The sequence below is a fragment of the Drosophila bipectinata genome, chromosome 3R (genome assembly GCF_030179905.1).
Source record: "Drosophila bipectinata strain 14024-0381.07 chromosome 3R, DbipHiC1v2, whole genome shotgun sequence".
NCBI lineage: Eukaryota > Metazoa > Arthropoda > Insecta > Diptera > Drosophilidae > Drosophila > Drosophila bipectinata.
The window spans coordinates 18334948-18354326 of NC_091739.1; the positions used below are offsets into that span (position 1 = coordinate 18334948).

Genomic DNA, 19379 nt, shown 5'->3' on the forward strand with positions numbered 1-19379 from the left:
TTGAAAAACTTAGTTATGTATTTAATTTACCAACTTCTACGATTTTAGAATGATAATTATTTTCCAAATTTTAAATATCTATAATTAAAATTTGCGCCAAGTGGTTGAGAAAACAACAAACACACTGGAATTCTTGAAATTCATAGTATTTTTATTCAGGAAAATAATGCAAAATAGGTAAAATAAGACTTTGTAATATACTTATATTTCGAAATTACAAAAAAATAAAACCAACTAAATTTATATACGATTCAAATGTTATCTCTCTTATTTTCTTCTCATAGCCCCATCCATTTAAAAAATAAACTCAATCTTTATTTAACTTTATCGTATTTATTGAAGTTAATTATATAGACAATTTTAAGTGTTCCCTGTTGCACAAGTCGCAGTACTTCGCAGATTCTACTGAATCGGCCAAAACGAATCCATCATAGATTGTTTTTCTTTGTTTTTTTTTTTTAAGATTTCACCCAGCGTGTGGGATATATGCCAGACTTGTCGATGCAGACAAGATGATCCAAGTTTTTAAAATAATATACAATTAATGTCGACACCTAATTGTGAAGTTGTTTCATGTTTTCAGTATTTTTCTTCCTTTTTTTTTTTTGTTGTTTTGTGTGTTTTTTGTGAAAAGTCTGCAGGGGTCAGTGGTGGTGTCGGTGTGTGTATTAATGGTTTGTAGTAAAGTAGAAGTCTAAAATCAAGTGCTTTAAAATTAATTGGGAGAACTAACTAATCTAATCGTCCATGCTCTCGTTGGTGCGATCCGGCGAGGCATTTCCGTTTTTGGGCGAGGCCGAGCGGGAACGTGAACGCGAGCGGGACTTGTTGTCAGCTGAGGCGGATCGGTCGCTGCAAGAAAAGGATATTGTTATTCCTATAGTACAAGCTTTTGGACAACCACTACTGGTGGCCTACAAACAGATGTGTGCATCCAAACAAAACCAAAGAAGGCACGAAAGAAAGAACCGTGAACTATCTAAAGCGTTGCTAATGCCACCACATGACTTACCGTGAGCGGGAGTCCCGGCGATTCGACTTGGAACGGGAACGGGAGCGAGACTCACGCTTTGAAGCGGAGCGTGATCGGGAACGGGTGTCACGCTCACGCTTTGGAGAGCGGGAACGGGTGCGCGAGTGGGTCTTCGACTTGGACTTGGAAACGTCGCGCGATTTGCTGTGAAAATGAGGAGAAATATTCGATTAGTAAGACGATAAAGCAAGAAGCAGTCTAGGGATTACTTACTTGGAACGCGAGCGTGAACGGGAACGCGACTTAACCGGCGACTTGGACTTGGAGCGTCCAGTGCGGGACTTGGAGCGACTGCGCGACTTGGAGCGCGAGTGAGAAGAGCGACGGGAGCGGGACCGCCTGCGGGAGCGAGATCGCGAACGCGAGCTCGACGAACGGGAGCGACCACGTCCGCTGCCGCCTCCAGCACCGCTGCGTCCGCCGCGACGATCCTCCACCAAGTGGATGCGCCTGCCATTGAGCTCGGTATCGTCCAGCTTTTCAATAGCAGTCTTCATGTCTGACAACGAGGCAAACTCCACAACGCTGCAGAAAACCACAATTATTTTATATAAACTCACATTTTATTTCTTAAGAACTTACCCTTCATTGCGACGCTGCTTATGGGCATCGGCATAGGTGACCTCGCCAGCCTGGCGCATGTAGTCTTTCAGATCCTGCAGAGGACGCACAAAGTCGAGAAGAAAGAGCCAAAATTAGTAAAGTTTAGGTTTTAGCATAGAATAAAAGCATCGTCTCGCAACTCAAAGGACATCGCGTGCAGCCGGGGAAGCGTTTGGAAATGTTTTAAGGCCGGAGTCCAGATCCAGGTTCCTAACCAAGTCCGCCCTTAGTCCCAGTATCTCAGTATCTCATCTCACACAAGTTGCCCTCATCCTCATCCTCTTCTCTCACTCAGTTGCCCTGCGAATTGCTCCTGCCTATGGGTTGAAGGATCGACCGATTGATGGGAGAGGCCGGCCGGCAGGAACATTCAAACACTCCGTTTCCAAGCTGCACGCGGCACAGAACTTAAGCGATAACAGTTGTTCATAATAGATAGTACAATATAAGAGTTGTTTTTTTTGGAAATAAAATAAAAATAAACAAATATTTGTAATTGAATTCTTACTTAATGCGCTTTCAGAGAGAGGACACACACATCGTTTCTACACCGAGAGTTTAGACTGTCTGCCTAGTAACTGTGGGCCAACAGGACACACCAAGGACACCTCATCATCCGATCGAGCATCGTTAAACTCAGCCAGTTGCAGACGGATGAGTGGATGAATGGCCAGACCTCGTTTTGGTTTGGTTTTAGTTTGGTTTTTTGGTTTTAGTTAAGTTTTAGTTTTGGTTTTTGGTTTTTTTGGTTCATTGTTTCATTTTATAAAAATAACAAAAAAGTAATCAAGTGTTTCCGTTTTTTTGTATCAAACTCGTTTCGGAGGAAGGAGCCACACCACACAGCGGATACGGTCAGAGGGTCAGATCAGAGTCAGATCATAGCAGAGAAGACATCGCTAGCCAGTGCCAATACCGATGCCGATGCCAGAGAGCCACCACACCGAACTGAAGCATTGGAACATTGGAGCATTGGAGCATATGGAGCAGTTAGCCAGCGCCTCACTCGCACACAAACGAACTGCAAAAATAAGAAATACGTTTCGGGGTTCGCTCGCGCTGATCCAACAGGGTTGTTGGAGTCTGTCAGCCGGTGTCAGAAGCCGTAAGCCGCAACCGGAGCCGTATGCCGAGAGTAGTACGGGGTGTAGTTCTGGTCTGGGGGACTAAGTTCGGAGGCACTAGCCAAAGTTGACAACAGAACGCGCGACCAGCATCATCGTCTTCGTCGTCTGAGTTCTCATCTCATGATCATCTCTCATCATCGTCATATCGTCTTGTCGTCTCTGATATACGCAAGCTTCTCATCATCTAACCACACGCCCTCACACTCACAATGGCTATAAGGAATTTGACAATTCTTTATATAATATTGTAGGTAAATTAAGTTGTGAATGTTTTTAGCAGAGAGTTAAATACCTAACACAAGAGGCCAGCCCACGACACTATTGGTATGTGGGCTGACCTTTCGTCTTTGTTCAGCGCGCACCCATCTATGTCCATCATCGTCGTCTGGTTTAATATCAGTGGTTCTATTCGACTCTATAATATCGATCATTATCGAATGGACGAATGGATGAGGCAGCCGGCGATGACGCATCGTAGAGGTCGATTTTGGTTTGGAGGTCGTAGGTCGTATAACGTCGAGATCTGGGCCGATCTGGGGCAGATCTGGGAGCCACGATTACTGGATATTTGGTTAACCGATTTCGACCGGTCTTGTCTAGCTTGTCTTGTTCTGACATCTCACGACGGTTCTCAGTCGGGATTCATTATCATATCTGATTGTATTTTGGCCCACGATTCAAGTTCAAGTTCAAGTTCTTCAAAAACCCATCAAACTCTTTATCTTTTGTATTCGGTTTCGATATACCAGTTGGTGTGTGCGAGAGAAAGTAATGGTGGGTGGATAACTCCGATCAGTACCAGGGTTATAGCAGGTATTTGTATACATTTCTCTTAAGCCTACATTCAACATTACATCTTAATGCTAGTTTAGCAGATTAAAATTAGCTGGAAACCATAGCGGGGAGGAGTTAAACACAAAATAGAGGTCTTTCGGGGGGAAAAAAAATGAAAACTTGGAGGGAGAATTTTGGATTTCACTTGGGAATTCAGGTTAATAAATTAGTAGTTAATTTTGTTCAAAAAAAGAGGACCAATTTAAATTGGTTAGCTTTTAAGATTAAACCTACACTCCTGGAGAGACTAAACTACATACTTGAGGGATAGGTATACTGGGTGAAATAGACTTACCTGCCAGCTAACGCGGCTCGACAGATTCTCCACAATCAGACGGTACTCAGTGCGCAATGGCGGCCCATAGCGAGAGGATGATCTGGAATTTTTGTTTCTGGTGAATAATTGAATGAATGAACCAATTAGTATTGACACTGCGCTGCTGCTGTTTCTCCTGCTCCGCCATTAAACCAAAATGTGGTGGTATTGTAGATAAACCACATTCTGGTCGAGCAAATAAAACCATTATTATAGCAATTCTCTATTTTGAGCAAAAACGCAACGTGCAACAAAACGCAAATGAAATCATAAAAAGGCATAGCAGTACAGATCAATACGTAAATAAAAAAAATACATAAACAGCAAGTCCAGTGTCCTGAATGAATCCTTACTACGCGAAATTCCAAATTAAAATGAAAAACATAAACAAATAGTGCTACTTAAAGATAAAGTTAAATTCCTTAATGATTTATGTTCCTTAATAATAGTGCTGTTAAGTGGAAGAGTAATTAAGGCCTCGATACAACTTCGGTGGATGGGTTTGGTGGACTCATAAGAACGCAATCGGACAATTGGTGAAAGTGGAGCAAAATACAAAATTCAAACAAGGTCGATGAAGTATAGTTAGTACTTACTTGTCGTTGTAGCGACCGCCGCCACCGCGCCGACCCCCGTAACGATCGTCGTAGCGGTCACGGTTGCTGCCACGAGCCGTACCCCGGGCGGGTTCAACAACCACACTGCAAAAATAGAACACACATGAATCACACTTTTTCCCGCGTTTTTCTTCATCACTTACCGCTCGCCCAGCAGCTCTTTGCCATTCAACTCGTACACTGCGTCGTCGGCATCGCGATAATCTTCAAATTCCTTTACAAAAATAATGGGATTACTTTAGAATTCATAGCTCAGAGCATATGCTAATAGTACTCACCACGAAGCCGTATCCATTCTTGATGAGAATGTCGCGGGTGCGACCGTAACCTTTGAAGAAGCGCTCCAGATCGCGTTCGCGTACTCCGTACGGCAAACCGCCCACGTAAACTCGAGATCCGACCATTATAACGTTGCTCTATATATCTTTAGCAAGTACTGCAATTAAAAGTATGTATAATTAAATTTTATCAGCTTTTCTATTTTGCTCGACGGTCCCGAGACTACTAGAAAATAGTATGCGTGTTCGTGTGTATTTTGCCAAGATGGCGGCCTCGAGAAAAATATACAGACACGAAAACACACACACGCGAACGCAATGCACCGGGTGTACAGAACATTAGCGAAAAATCAATACGCACGATAATCGGGGCTTTATTTAAGTTGTTATTCAATTGATTATAACGTTAGAATAAAACCTACCGCTCACTAAAGATTATCTATTGTAAATTTAAAATTTACTCGCTTATTTTACGCTCTTTTATTCGGCTTTTTCAGGCACACCAGTCACACGAAAAAATGCAAACTCAATGTCTCGACACGAACGGAAGTTGAAGTGACGGAGGAATGGGTTTGACAGATGGTGCGCGGCGTGCTGCGATACAATGGAATGGAACGATAGTTTTAAAGACTGCAATATTTTTATTTTTTTTAAAGAAGGCGGGAATTTACGACAATTCATAATAATTAAAATTTTTCAATCAGAAATGCTTTTCTTTTCTCATCGATGTATGTCAACAACAGTATTATTCTAGGGCTGTTCTAGATGAATAGAATATTTCTAGAAGCATAGAATAGAAATTAGAATATTATTTAATATATTTTTTTTATCTTCATCTACATATGTAGTTTTGGTAACGATTATTGACCATCGAAGGAAAAAATAGTATTAAATAGTTGTTTCGATTCCGCGTTCGCGCATAATTGATTTGGACAGCAAATTCTGCTTTTCCGCGCATTCGATACTTGGCCACACTGCTGCCCAGTTTCTTTGTGCGTGCTGTACACCATTCTGTGGAAAAGTGAAGAAAACTTTGACTAAGAGTTTCATTACTGGTTGGTTGATAACAAATAATACAGATAATGGCTGATATTAACGACTCCAACGGAAACTACGACGATTGCGATGAGGTGAGTACCGTAATTGCAATTATTTTGTAAGTTATTTTTGCTGATACGTGTTTTGCCGACGCCGACAGTTTTGCACCTTAGCACGCGGTTAGTTCTATTTATTGATTATAGGGGTATATGGGGAGGGGGTCATTGATCTTTCTGGCGATCCCCACCGGTCAGTGATCTGCCAAATATGGTTTTGCGCCTTTGCAAAAAAGGTTAATTACAAAAGAAAAAAACTGGAACCGGCTGTGCCGAAAAAAAACACATACATATACACACATACATACACAATAGCTGTCATGGCGGTGCAAAAAAAAAAATTAAAAAGAAAATGGCGGGCGGCATTGTCTGTTTTCCTCCAGGTAGATGAGTGGCCTTTCAATATTCCAAAATGTGTACATATATGGATATACATATGTATGTATATCAAAATATATATATACACATAGGTATAAATTTAAATATATTTACAATGTTTTACCTACCGCTTTCTCTTGCCGCTAATTACCCATACATGGAAAACCCTTCAACTAATACCTAATAATCGCAAAATCTCATCCCATTAATATTGTAAATATGTTTATCATTTAACAGATCACCGAGCCAGAGCAGCTGCGTAAGCTGTTCATCGGTGGACTGGACTATCGTACCACGGACGAGGGCCTGAAGGCGCACTTTGAGAAATGGGGCAACATTGTGGACGTGGTGGTGATGAAGGATCCTAAGACCAAGCGTTCTCGGGGCTTTGGATTCATTACCTACTCGCAGTCGTACATGATTGATAACGCCCAGAATGCGCGCCCTCACAAAATCGATGGACGCACTGTAGAACCGAAACGGGCGGTTCCCCGCCAGGAAATCGATGCCCCTAATGCGGGTGCCACCGTAAAGAAGCTGTTCGTTGGTGGACTGCGCGACGATCACGATGAGGAGTGCCTGCGGGAGTACTTCAAGGTACAGTCAATATTTTTGTCAATAGCTTTAGAAGACTAACCTCTTTTTGTATCTCAGGACTTTGGTCAGATCGTGGGTGTGAACATTGTTTCGGACAAGGATACTGGCAAGAAGCGAGGCTTCGCCTTCATTGAATTCGATGATTACGATCCTGTGGATAAGATCATCCTGCAGAAGAACCACACCATTAAGAACAAGAGCCTGGATGTTAAGAAGGCTATTGCCAAGCAGGACATGGATCGCCAGGGTGGTGGCGGCGGAGGGGGAGGCGGTGGCGGTCGGGGTGGTCCCGGCGGTCGCCCTGGTGGTGGCCGTGGAGGCGATCGCAACCAAGGCGGAGGCGGCGGCGGTTGGGGCGGAAACAACCGTCAGAACGGCGGCGGTAACTGGAACGCCGGCGGCGGTGGTTTCGGCAACAACGGTGGCAACTTTGGCGGCCAGGGCGGCGGTGCCGGCGGCTGGAACCAGCAGGGCGGCGGCGGTAGTGGTGGCGGCCCGTGGAACAACCAGGGTAACAATGGCTGGAACAACGGCGGTGGTGGTGGCAGCGGTGGCTACGGAGGCGGTAACAGCAACGGAAACTGGGGCGGCAACGGAGGAGGTGGCTTCGGCAATGACTACCAACAGAGCTATGGCGGTGGACCCCAGCGAAGCAACAACTTTGGCAACAACCGGCCAGCTCCCTACAGTCAAGGCGGCAGCGGTGGCTTCAACAAAGGTATGACTTTATCCCCGGATCTCAAAGGGTCACGCTAATGATTCGAATTATGTATTTTTAGGTAACCAGGGTGGTGGACAAGGCTTCGGCGGTAACAACTACAACTCTGGAGGCGGCCAGGGCAATATGGGAGGCGGCAATAGACGTTACTAGACAAGGTAAATATGCCCCAAATGGGCACCAGACCCAACTCTTTAAACCACGCAAGTATCTTTGGTCGGTTTTGGCAAAATAGTAGAAGGCCAAGCAATCAATCAATCAATCAATTCGAACCATTCAACTTGAATGAAAGCTAATGCAAATTTTCTCCTCCTTTCTCGCAACTAGGTAATCACACGTAGAGAGGCAGAGTCAGTACAAGCTAGACAAGCAGACAGTCTAGGCAGGCAGATGCAGATGCACTATCACTATCACAAGCTCAGGCTCAGGCTCAGGCAGGCAATGAGAGGCAGGTGTGAGTGTGTGTCAGACCAGGCAGACAAGATCAGAACCCGTACCAGATCCAGATGCAGGCCCGAGTGCAAGACCAAAAAAAGAAAAAGAAAAGCAAAACCTACAATCTATAAAAGAATGCATGCAAAAAGCCCAAAAAAAAGTGAAGAGCCAATAACGAGAATAAGGAACAATACTAACTCCTTTCGTTCAAAGGTGTACTGATACTGTCTCTCTTTTTGTAATCTTTAATTCGCTGATCAATTCATGTTTAGGATCTTAAGAACCTTGAACGCTTAGTTTTAACTATATTAACGAAGAGAAAAAAATTTAAAAGAAATTTATCGAAACCCAACCAACAAAAAATTTAATTAAACTATAATTTTATTTCTTTAAAACAAAAAGACTACCATAGAAACCATTTGAGTTTTCAACAAAAAAAATACAATCGGTTGAACCAAAAAGGGTGTAATAAGGTAGAGTAACATGAAATATGTTCATGCCGGGATGCGGTGGATGGCCCACAGCTGTAGATGTATTTCCATTTTGTTTATTTTAAATAGCAAGAGCAATTGTATAAATTCAAATAGTATCATATTTTGTAATCAATTTTTTGTACGATTAAGAACTTTTATATAATTTAATATATCAAGATCAAGGCAACATCTATAATTCCAAATGGGTATGAGAATGTACTAGCAATGACTTACTAATGAAACATACCAACTTTTGTTAGTCCCTAAGAAGAAACCAAACGCTAAGAAAGAAAAAAAAAAAAACAACCAACTACACAAAAAGTAATCACACATTTTCTGTAATTAGTTCGTTCCAAAAAAAAAAGGCGATGAGATAAAGGATAATAAAAATATAACCAATGTTACCCACCCGAAACGGTCGCAGGACTCGTCCAGACAAGCAGCAGTCGAGTATCGAGTATGGGGCTAGAACCCAAGTATGATGGGCTCTTGAGCAGGGCTAGTTATATACCCCCCAATTAACCCCCAGGCACTACTACAGAGCCTACTAATGCCCTGCGTATTTCTTTACAAGACTGGCAACGGACGGATGCTCCCAGGCGGGATTCGAGTTCGAATTCTGCACTTCGCTCCGGTTCGTTTCTTCCACGAGACTAATTCTAAGTTGTAGCTGACCCCCTTGACTGGCAGCCATTTCCGAAGACTGGGTTGTATTTAAAGGTAAGTGCAGGTAACTTGTATGCATTTAACTAACCTATTTAATATTTATGCGTTATTTTTTGAATAAAGAACTGAATATTTATTGAAAATTAAAATTTGTTATTTTATTGAAGCGGGTGTGGGCACATTGGTTGTTCTTGTAAAGTTACAAAGATTCGAGATGGGAATACTGTTAGCAAACTGTTAACTGTTAGGAATACTGTTAACAAAATTTTCAGGAATTACAAAAAAGGGTTAAAAGATTCTACTAGTCTTAAATTCCAAGAAAAACTATGTTTTCTTTTTAAAGAAATCTTAAAGTTTTGATAATTCATGTATTATAATGAGACCATTTTGCAATATTTGAAAATTTTGAAAAGTTTCCAGACCATAACCTCAAAATCGAATCCTTTACCGATAGTCACCTTACACCGGAACTTGTAAAGTTGGCTCCGCTGCATATATGTAGGTGTATTGGTATATGACAGATCATTTGACATTAGAATCTACTCCACCCAGCGCGTGTCACTAAAATTTCTGCCGTCTTCAAATTTGTGCTTCAGTCTTATTTGGTCTTTCTTGCCCAAAATGGATAACGAATGTGCGGACCCAGGTGCTTGCCTGATAGAGGTATGATTCTTTTTTCAACCGTAATAATATATTTATTCTGGAGTTTCCCGATTTTTCCGAAATAGCGCAAGCCGAAACGTAACAATAACGTTGGTGTGTCTTCAACCAATCCGGTCGCCACTCCAAAAAATGCACCTCATGGAGACGAGCACTTGCGAAAAATATTTATCGGAGGATTATCCACCCAGACGACCGTGGAAACATTACGTGAGTTTTTCCGGCAGTTCGGTGCCGTTGCAGATGCCGTAGTGATGCGAGATCCGACAACCAATCATTCTCGGGGCTTTGGTTTCGTCACCTTCGTAGACGGAAAGTCCGTAGAAAATGTCCAGCGGGCCCAGCCACATATCATCGACAACAAGTAAGCCCTGAAAACTGTTTTATTCTAAGATAGTCAGATACTTGAAATTAGAATTAGAATTCGATCAGTCTGAAACTGGAAAGTCGGCTAGCAAGAACTGTTTTTTTATTCGTACTGAGCTACCGTCTAATGTTTGCCTCATTTAGAACCGTGGAGACCAAACGCGCCCTGCCCCGTCAAGATTTTGTGAAAATAGGAGGAGGTGCTACCAATATCGCTGCTGGAATGGGTGGCGTCAAGTCGAACAAGATCTTTCTGGGCGGATTGAAGGACTGCCACGATGAGAACTCCATTCGGGAGTACTTTTCACAATTTGGAGGAGTCGCCAGCGTGAAATTGCTGCTGGACAAGGATACTGGACGCAAGCGGGGATTTGGGTTCCTCGAGTTTGAGGATTTCGCTAGTGCTGAGAGAGCTCTGGGTGAGTTTTTTCCGAAATTCCTTTTAGTTTTCATTGTAAAGATAATATTTAGTTAAATAATTTTATAAATTTTTATTACGGTTATAGTTCAAGGCAAACATACGATTAATATGACCACGGTGGAGGTGAAGAAGTCCACCCAGAAAGCAGATCCTGGCAAGCGTCTTCGTTTCCCCGTGGGCGGAGCAGCTCGCGCCGGCTATATTCCGCCGCAACCGGCATCGCTAGATAGCTACAACTATAGCAGCACCACCTACAATCCGTATCTGGCGCAGACCGTCCTGCCGCCATCGGCCTTCATCAACGGCTGGGCCTCGTATGTGACTCCGGAAATTCCGCAACCGACCAACACCTTGGTCTACGCCGCCAAGAATGTTTATCAGGCTCCGCTACAGCCGCATCTCGGGTACGCCAGTTACCCGGCGGAGACTTGGTCCGCCTACCAGAAGTATGCCAATCAGGAGTGGATTCCGAGCAATGTGGTTGAATGGCCACCGAAGGCCGGGCACAAACACGCCCAGACCTCGACCAACGAAACCCCGGAACCCAAGTCCGATCCCGGTGCCAGGGGCGATGCAGATGGGGCTGGAACTGTGGTGGCACCAGCCGTCTCCACTGGAGCAACCAAGAAATGGCCCACTGATGACTATAAGGTCTTCAAGCCGGCCCAGCGGCACAACTCGAAAGTGGGAAACGGAGGCACCACGCCCGCCTACGGTACGATATATAGTTTGGTGTGTCGATTATTGTCCAAGCCAAAGAACTAAACTGACTAAACTGACTGGACCACTATATAAAATTCTAAGAACATTCAAAATTTTAAAGCAAAAAAAATAATTTGATTTTAAAGTCAACTACTTTGACAAATTTTAAGTTAATTTTCGTTTAAAAGAGCAAAGATAAGATCTTAAAAAAATAATTTAGCTTGAGAAAAGATATCCTAAATAGATAGTTAAAAAAAAAAAATATTTAACGGACTAGTTAGAAAGACTTAGAATTTTATAACAAGAATGATTACGATTCTTGGAAGAAATAAATCGACCCATCTTTGCATAGAATGTCTGTTGTAGTTGTATATTGGATATATGTTTGTTGGAATATCGGGTAGTCTTAAAAGCAACCTTTAAAGTCAATTAGAAAAATAAAAAATGGTCTTTATCTTTATATCGTTACAGGCATCTAAATTGTGGAAATCCCAAAAACCTTTGCTATATAAATGTATCTTTAATATTTTTACGATTTGTATGAGACTTCTTCGAGAGAAGTACGAATAAACCACTATATAACCACTTAAACACTTGGCTTTTGAGACTTAAAATCGTAAATTTGTTCTTTATTTAATCTATTCATGTATTTCTGTTTTTTTCTGATTTTTGTTTTTTAAAGTATTGCATGAGTGAATTGATTTGCGTAATTGTTTTATATCTGAAACGCTATAAAACGCACCACTGATTTATGTCTGAGACTCGGGGTTTGGGGTTTCGGGAGAGTGGATATATTCTTTCTTTTATGCTTGTGATTGATTAAAGTTATGCAAATTGCTTGCAATTGCTCGACTTTGTGCGCATAAATTTCATATTAAATGCCGAACGCTCACGCTCAGATTGTTAAACTCAAGGCAATGGAAATATCGGATTCAGTCACAGGAATCGCCTTGATATATATAATTGGAAATATGGTGTTTTTCTTGTTTCTTGTTTAATTCTTAGTGTGTCTATAATTCATTGGTGTTTCTCAGGAAATAACCGCATTTACCAGAACGAATATGATATTATCGTATAGTTATAGAAACAGAAGAAATAAAACAAATAATAAGTTTTTCTGGTAAACACGCTGAATCTTTGTTGTTTTATTATTATTATAATTATTTTGTAGTTGTATACATATAAATAAAATTATAATTAAGTGTTCCGTTTTTATTTATATTATTCTTTACAAACTGCAGTATTGTGTGTTCTCTTTCGTTTATTTAGAAATGAGCATGAGCTTTGTGTGTTTGAATGCTCTTCTTACAGACATTATAGTTTAAGTTTTAAGGTTTTGTGATTATTTGGGGCATACGAACCACTTTTAGCACTGATCATTGAGCCAAGATTTGAACACTAACATTTTTGTTTTGCAAAAAATGTACTAAAATTGCTTTAGCCCCCAATCACAGTGCTAAAAATGTGTGTTTTAACTAAAACATAATTGAAGAACGTAATTAATTGATTTAGCAATTGATTCTCTAGAGCTGGCGCCGACAACAAAAAAACAAATGATATGTTCATAACGAATCAAAAGTTCTCAAGCATTAACAAAGCAGAATTACTTAAGAAAATAATAGACGCCTGCCGGAAATTGAAATTTCTTTTTAGTTCTCTTCCCTCTGCTGCAGTTATATAAATATTTGTATGTATATTTAATTTTCTTGTAATTCTAAAAGTTAACATTAAATTATATCTGTTTAATGAGTTTTCTGTTTATATATATGTATATATATATTTGTTTGTATATATTTATTACATGTTTTGCTTGATTTACCTTGAGAAAAATGTTAGTAGCTTGTTTCTTGTATTTTTTTTTTGTATCTATTATAAGTTTCTGTTATCCTCACACATTTTTTTTTGGGCTTTTTTTTTTGATTTTATTTAAAAAATATGTACTACATTTTAGTTCACAACTGCGTTGGAAACACCAAATCGTTTATGTTGCTTGACTTAGTTTGGCTTACGACCTTGAACTCATTACACAGAATGAAGAAAAAAAGCAAAAATACATAAAAAGTGTTTCGTTAGAAAACTGAAAATCGACGCTGTCCTTCGACGCCCCCACTGCGGCGCCGGCACCGCATTCGCCCTTATACGTTCTCACTTTTCTTTTATTTTCCATTTATCCCAACACTATCCTCAATCACTCGGTTTTTGTTTTTTTTTTGTAGCCATTCGATCCGATTCCCTACGTAGTATAGACTAGCTAGTTAAAGGTCTTGAAAGTGTCTGCAAATTAAATTTAAGGTAGCAATTATCAATATGTTTACAGGCTCCTAAATGCGGCGGACTTGGGGCTCCTTTGGGGCGCTGGCGACGAAGTGTTTTCCTTGCGGATCTTATGATTTTTTTTATTAAATTTTTGTATTTTTTTAAGATGTGTGTTCTGTGTTTCTCTGCATTTCTTACATTCTTCTCGTGTTACCATTTCTTTTTTTTTTGTTGGTTTTAGATTAATTTTTTTTCAAGTCTTTCTTTTGCTCTTTTTTATTGCATTTTACAAATGTTTTTCATTTTTTTGTTTGTTTTTTTTTTTTCTTGTTTTGTTTTTTTGTTTATATCTTTTAGCTAAGTTTTGTTTAAGTTTTTTTTGTTTTAATTTCTTTCTTTTATTTTTAGCTTAAGTATTTTTTTGTGTTTAATGAAAACAAAACAAACGAAAAATATGCATCTCTACTTTCATTTTATAGCGATCTTCTCTTTTTTTAAACTTAAGATTTTTTCTTGAAAGTGATTTGCCAAACGAGAGCTGTTACTAATGTATACATTTATGCTAGGATGGTCTGGGCGTGAATGTGTCTCCGTTGGTGACTCTTTAATCCGATGGTGTGTATGTATGTAGTGTGTGTTTTTTTGTGTCTTGTGAGCGATTGAGTCTTAACTTAATGCATGTGCTAGGGATTTCTGACGGGGTATACAGTAGTAGTGGAGCTGAAGCATTCCTTTTCTTTTCATTCACAACAGAGAGATTTGCACAGAATTTCGGTTTCTTTTTGGCACGAACTGGCTGGAAAAGCGGGCCTTACGCAATTAAACTAAGGATAGACCTTGTCTTGGCTTTTTTTTTGTGTTTTTTGATATTTTTTTTTAGGTTTTTGTTTTTTTTTGCCTCGAGTTGCTGCTTCTTTTAGTTTGTTGCTCCAACTACATTGTGTTTTAATGGATTTTGTGTTTAATTGCATTTGATGTTCTTGAATGTAATTGATTGATTGCATTGTGGAAGAAGTCGATGTTCTTAACGATGGGTTTTTTTTGTTGTTTATGTTGCTACTGCCGCTGTTGTTGTTATGTTGCTACTGTGGCCGTTGCTGCTGCTGCTGTTGCTCTTGTGTTCTGGTTTGTGATGGATTTAGTTTTTTTAGCGACGCCCGTAATTGCCTTGACCGGTCTGTCCATTGCCGGCACCGCGCAGCGGACCGTTGGACTGGTTGTTTCCGCCACCGCTGCGGTTGTCCTGGCGCGGTCCAAATCCACCGCCACCACCTCCCAGGCGCGGAGCACCGTTTCCGCCGCCACCACCACCGCCTCCCTGACGGATGTTGTTGCCACCGGCGTTGTTATTACGCATCATTCCGCCACCAGTGCCGTTGTTGTTGTTGCCCATTGGCCGAGACTGAGGACCATTGTTGCCACCCAAGCGACCCATGTTATTGTTCAGGCTGTTGCCACCGATCGGCTGGCGCGGTGCCATGTCGTTCCGGATACGTGGTTTCTTCTCCTCAACGTTCAGTTTCTGGCCATCGGGCGAATTCTCCGGGAAGTACAGAGGCTGCGGGGAGAAATATTGTTTAAATAAGGTAATAATACTCGTAATTAGAACTATAAACATTCGAAGAATGTATTATGATCCTCAACCTCTCCGATTTACTTACGCAATTAGCCAGGCACTTTTGCACTGCCTCGGGATCATCATAGGTTATGAATCCATAGTTCAGGGGGCTGCGCATACCGGGCGGCACCTTGTTTCCAGCCTTGGACAGAATCCGCAACTCAACGACCGTGCCGAACTGCGAAAACAGATCGCGCAGCTCCTCTTCGCTGGCGTGGTGAGGTATATTTCCGAGGAAGAGTTGCTGGTTGTCCCCAAACTGCTGGGTGTTGCTCGAGCGGCGCTGTTCAAACTCTTAGCAAATTAAAAAAATATTTTAGAATTAAGAAAAATATACATAGTAGGTTGAATACTTACCCCCCTTGTTGTTGCGGATCGAGTTGTTGCGCTGTGGCAGCGGACCTCCGTTGTCCAAACGCGAGTTTCCATTGCTGTTGTTGTAGTTGGAGGCCGTCGACGAGTAGCTCACCTGCCCGTTGCCGCCACCAGAAGAATTCGAGGTATAAGAGCTGCTGGTGATCGACTGCTGCTGCTGCTGTTGTTGCTGTTGCTGCTGGAGCTGCTGCTGCTGCTGCAGAGCTGCGTTAACGAATCCACTGGGCGAGGAGGAGGTCGACTTGAACAGATTCGCATAGGTCTTGGGCTCATTCTGCTGCTGCTTGACGGCTTCGTACTTCTCCTGCTGCTGCTGCTCGTGTATGGTCTTGAAGTCGTCGACGGGCGTTGGCGGCTTCTGGAGCTGACGCGGTGCGACTTCCACTTCCTCGGGCTCTGGCTGCTGTTGCTGCTGCTGTTGGATTGGCTGTTGCTGCTGGATGGGTTGCTGTTGAGGCGGCAGTTGGGGCGCCTGCTGCTGCTGCTGGATGAGCTGAGGTGCCACCAAAGGCGACTGCTGGAAGCCCGTACTCTGTACCGGGACGATGGGCACAATGGGAGTGCCACCCTGCTGCACCAAAGGCGAGACACTAGGCGGCACCAAAACCTGCTGGGGCTGCTGCTGCTGCAACTCCTCGTGCGACACCACACCATTCTGGATCGGCTGGGCAGCAAACTGAGCCGGCAACGGCACAGCGGCTGCCTGGGGGGCAGCTGGCAAAACGGCCACCGTACGCCCGGCACCAGCACCGGCTGGCAGCGGATAGAAGATTTGCTGGGGGGCAGCCCCAGTAGCTGCTCCAGGAGTTACCTGCTGGACCACCTGTCCCTGCGGCTGCGGCGGTGCCGGCTGCTGCTGCTGAGCCACAACCTCGCCAACAACTTGGACCGCCTGGTCGACGGTACCAGATGACGAGCCAGACCCAACCTGAACGTCGTGCTCCTCATCGTTCTCCGATCGCGACTCACCGTCCTGCTCGTCCTCGATATACAGGTCCTGGTAGCGGAAGATGTCGTTGTGTACGTAGTACTTCTTCGGCGACTGAGCAGCCAAGACGAAAGTCTGGGTGAATCGTCTCATCGGCTGACCATCGTTCGACAGCTCTCCAGTGACCTGCACTACCACTCCATTGCCCAAAGTGGCCTGGGCATCCACCTGACTGATCTTCGCGTGGCAGTCATTGAAGTTCAGCTGCTGGATCCGGTTGTGGATCTCCCGCTGTCCAACCACAAGCTTCGATTCCCCATGGATGTAGGACGAGTTGTTGTTGTAGAAGCGATGCAAATGATTGGGTGCCTTGTTCAGCAGCGTGTAGTACTGGCGGACAAACTCACGTCCCACCGACTGCGGCGAAGGCTGCTGCGATTGGGTCGCATCCATGACCATTGCTCTTCTACCTCTGGATTACACTGAGCAGCTTCAACAAAGTCCAAGTGGTTGTATCGCCTGGGATATGCCCGATAATCGGTCTTAAGGTTTCCAATCGGGATTGGGATTACTTTAGTTTAGGAGTTTTAGGTTTTTTGGGTTGCTAGCGTCAGCGTCTGCAAAAATGTTAAAGCCAATTAATATACTAATATTTAGAAATAGACTTGTCGGGCTACTGATTAAAACTGAAAATATCCAGATTCTGAATTCTCGATATGATTGGATGAAAGTAAAGGCAGAGCTATAGTGGAGATAGTTCTGATTCCAAACCATGTGTTTCCCAAACTATCCAGATGTTTAAAAATAAAACACTGCAACTACTTTTTTGGGAGAGAGAGAAGTTAACCCAAATTTAAAGTAATTTCGCTGCAGTGCATTTAAAAAAAACAACAACTAAGAGTCGCAGAGCGATGCAGTTTGACCCACTTTATGACACACACACACACACGGTAATAATGCGGAAAAAGGGGAAACTTCGAGCAAACACGAAAAAGTGCAGCTGTCGCCAAAGACCCTTTCAGGTCGTCTCTGCTCCTATTTTTCTGGCTGGCTGTTGGATATTTTAACCTGCACGTGCTTTCGCCTGTCTCTGCGATCCTGCCACAAAGGACACCCTCCCCCGGAGTGTGTATGTGTGCGCTTTTCGTGTAAATGACCTCATAAACATACACTCATAGGGCGGAACGAAGCCGCGAAACGGGGGAACATGAAGTTTTTGAGGTTAGGTTTGCGCTTCAAGGTTGTGCCGCCGCCGCCGCTCTGCTACCCGCGGCTTTAATCCTAGTTTAGCTTTAGTTCTAGCGAAGGGAAATGGATCTCTGAAACTATATTTGTTGGAAAATGATATTTTAAACATTTACTTCTCACACCTTAACGACTAATAATATTTACCGATAATAAAATAAAGCACAAAGAGTTGCGGCCGCTACAGACACACACACACTACTCCCAAACACGCAACTTTTGGGGGCTCTCTCTCTCTTCCCAGTGCTCTTTGCTGGCGAACCGCGTGTGTAGGATGAACAAAGAAAGCGATAAATAAAGAGTAGTATTTAAACAAAAATTTACAAAAACAATTTCTTTTTTATTCTTTTTTTTCCAATTTTAAGGTTATGCACGGGGGCCATAAAAAAAGCCGCTAAAATGTAGAAACCTGGAGAACGAAAACACGCCCAACATAATTTTCCCCCTTTCTTCGAGCCTTTTCCACCCCGATGGAAAGTTCTATTTTTCTAGACCGCCGCCGGCTCACCTTTTTTGCGATTTTCCGCCGTACGCTGCTGTTGTAATGCACAGTGTGTATTGCTTATGGGTTGAAATTCGCCAAATTTGACTCTTTGTTGCACTTATGGTGGTGTAGGGAAGGACTTTCAATGGAGCGCTGAAATTAATCGTAATAATTTGAATTAGTCTTTCGATTTTTTTTTTAAATTTCGATTTAGTTCTTAGAATTACTAATTGCAAACTGCAACAAACACCCAAGCACACACACTATAGAACACGCACACAAAACCGCGACGTCGTCTTCTTCTTCTACTCTACTTTGTTGCAAATTTTTTGGTTGATAACTAACTTGGCAATTCTTCTGGTGCGTTGCTTTTATTTATTATTTCCGATGTTGGGCGATCACAGTTGTGGTTTGAATTAAGTTACGATGCGTTGGCTGGTTGTGTTTTTTGGTTTTTTGAGTAGAAAATAATCGCAAACGCAATGAAATTGGACAAGTGTTCAGTTGAGTCGAAAAGAGAACCGACTTTTCGTTCGTTCCTCTTTTTTTGCCTCTGCAGCGTTTTATTCTCGGTGCGGTTTCATGTGTGCGTGTATGATGGCGGCACGGCGGGAATATGTACACACTGTCATAGCATATTGTTAATTTTTGTAAAAATTATATTTTTAACAAGAAAATATGGTTTAAATTACGTACTCCTTGTGGATAATTAGTTTCTTTATTAATTGTTTGATAAGAGAATAGTAGTAAAGGCTTAACTAGTTCTTAGATTTTGTATTTTTTGGTATTTTTAGATACAATGGCAATGCTGCCAGACTAATGACTTCTATGCTGGCCGTTACGCGCCAATATTTTTGAAATTTTTTCATTTTGTTTTATTTATTATTTACATTTAAAATTATATTTAAGAAGCTTTTTGGTGTGTATTTTAAGTCTCTAAAAAACCATGGAATTTAGTTTCCCTTTGATTAAATTTTGATAGTTTTTTAATTTTTAATTATTGATGGTGTGTATACACTGGCAATACAAATATCCAAATACAGAGCCGGCATAAAATGTTTTTTTTTTTTCGAAAATCAAATAATATGATATATAAATTAGTATACATTTATTTATATATATTAATTTGTATACTGTAATAGCCATTAATCTTTT

The 19379-nt window shown here is 42.0% G+C and overlaps 4 protein-coding genes across 10 annotated transcripts; 2 read left to right on the top strand and 2 right to left on the bottom strand.

The window, feature by feature from the left end:
- Window positions 1-387: 387 nt before the first annotated feature.
- B52 (serine and arginine rich splicing factor B52) lies at window positions 388-5389 on the bottom strand. Of its 4 annotated transcripts, none has more exons than XM_017249025.3 (9): window positions 5231-5388; window positions 4809-4966; window positions 4674-4744; window positions 4510-4614; window positions 3893-3974; window positions 1616-1689; window positions 1247-1558; window positions 1013-1177; window positions 388-852 (listed from the first exon to the last, which is right to left on the bottom strand). In XM_017249025.3, exons 2-9 carry the CDS (start codon window positions 4932-4934, stop codon window positions 738-740), a joined length of 1050 nt encoding a protein of 349 aa, XP_017104514.2. In that variant the 5' UTR covers window positions 4935-4966; window positions 5231-5388; the 3' UTR covers window positions 388-737. The 4 variants fall into 4 exon arrangements, with proteins under 4 accessions (XP_017104514.2, XP_017104513.2, XP_043067808.1 ...); XM_017249024.3 differs by having other exon boundaries at window positions 3893-3989; XM_070282063.1 differs by lacking the exons at window positions 388-852; window positions 1013-1177; window positions 1247-1558; window positions 1616-1689 and adding an exon at window positions 2145-3485 and having other exon boundaries at window positions 5231-5389.
- Window positions 5390-5555: 166 nt separating this feature from the next.
- Window positions 5556-9318, top strand: Hrb87F (Heterogeneous nuclear ribonucleoprotein at 87F). 3 transcript variants are annotated; one of them, XM_070282061.1, is made up of 5 exons: window positions 5556-5938; window positions 6518-6877; window positions 6935-7595; window positions 7657-7753; window positions 9078-9318. In XM_070282061.1, the coding sequence occupies exons 1-4, from the start codon at window positions 5891-5893 to the stop codon at window positions 7746-7748; spliced, it is 1161 nt and encodes a 386-aa protein (XP_070138162.1). In that variant the 5' UTR covers window positions 5556-5890; the 3' UTR covers window positions 7749-7753; window positions 9078-9318. The 3 variants fall into 3 exon arrangements, with proteins under 3 accessions (XP_070138162.1, XP_017104512.2, XP_070138163.1); XM_017249023.3 differs by lacking the exon at window positions 9078-9318 and adding an exon at window positions 7923-8918 and having other exon boundaries at window positions 5558-5938; XM_070282062.1 differs by lacking the exons at window positions 5556-5938; window positions 6518-6877 and having other exon boundaries at window positions 7081-7595.
- Window positions 9319-9696: 378 nt separating this feature from the next.
- On the top strand, window positions 9697-11909 carry Rbp4 (RNA-binding protein 4). 2 transcript variants are annotated; one of them, XM_070281897.1, is made up of 5 exons: window positions 9697-9832; window positions 9898-10193; window positions 10340-10614; window positions 10702-11331; window positions 11790-11909. In XM_070281897.1, the coding sequence occupies exons 1-5, from the start codon at window positions 9791-9793 to the stop codon at window positions 11795-11797; spliced, it is 1251 nt and encodes a 416-aa protein (XP_070137998.1). In that variant the 5' UTR covers window positions 9697-9790; the 3' UTR covers window positions 11798-11909. The 2 variants fall into 2 exon arrangements, with proteins under 2 accessions (XP_070137998.1, XP_017104726.2); XM_017249237.3 differs by lacking the exon at window positions 11790-11909 and having other exon boundaries at window positions 9707-9832; window positions 10702-11672.
- Window positions 11910-13158: 1249 nt separating this feature from the next.
- rin (ras GTPase-activating protein-binding protein 2) lies at window positions 13159-18793 on the bottom strand. The gene is made up of 5 exons (XM_017248962.3): window positions 18570-18793; window positions 18249-18377; window positions 15550-17112; window positions 15236-15486; window positions 13159-15132 (listed from the first exon to the last, which is right to left on the bottom strand). The coding sequence occupies exons 3-5, from the start codon at window positions 16952-16954 to the stop codon at window positions 14722-14724; spliced, it is 2067 nt and encodes a 688-aa protein (XP_017104451.1). The 5' UTR covers window positions 16955-17112; window positions 18249-18377; window positions 18570-18793; the 3' UTR covers window positions 13159-14721.
- Window positions 18794-19379: the final 586 nt, after the last annotated feature.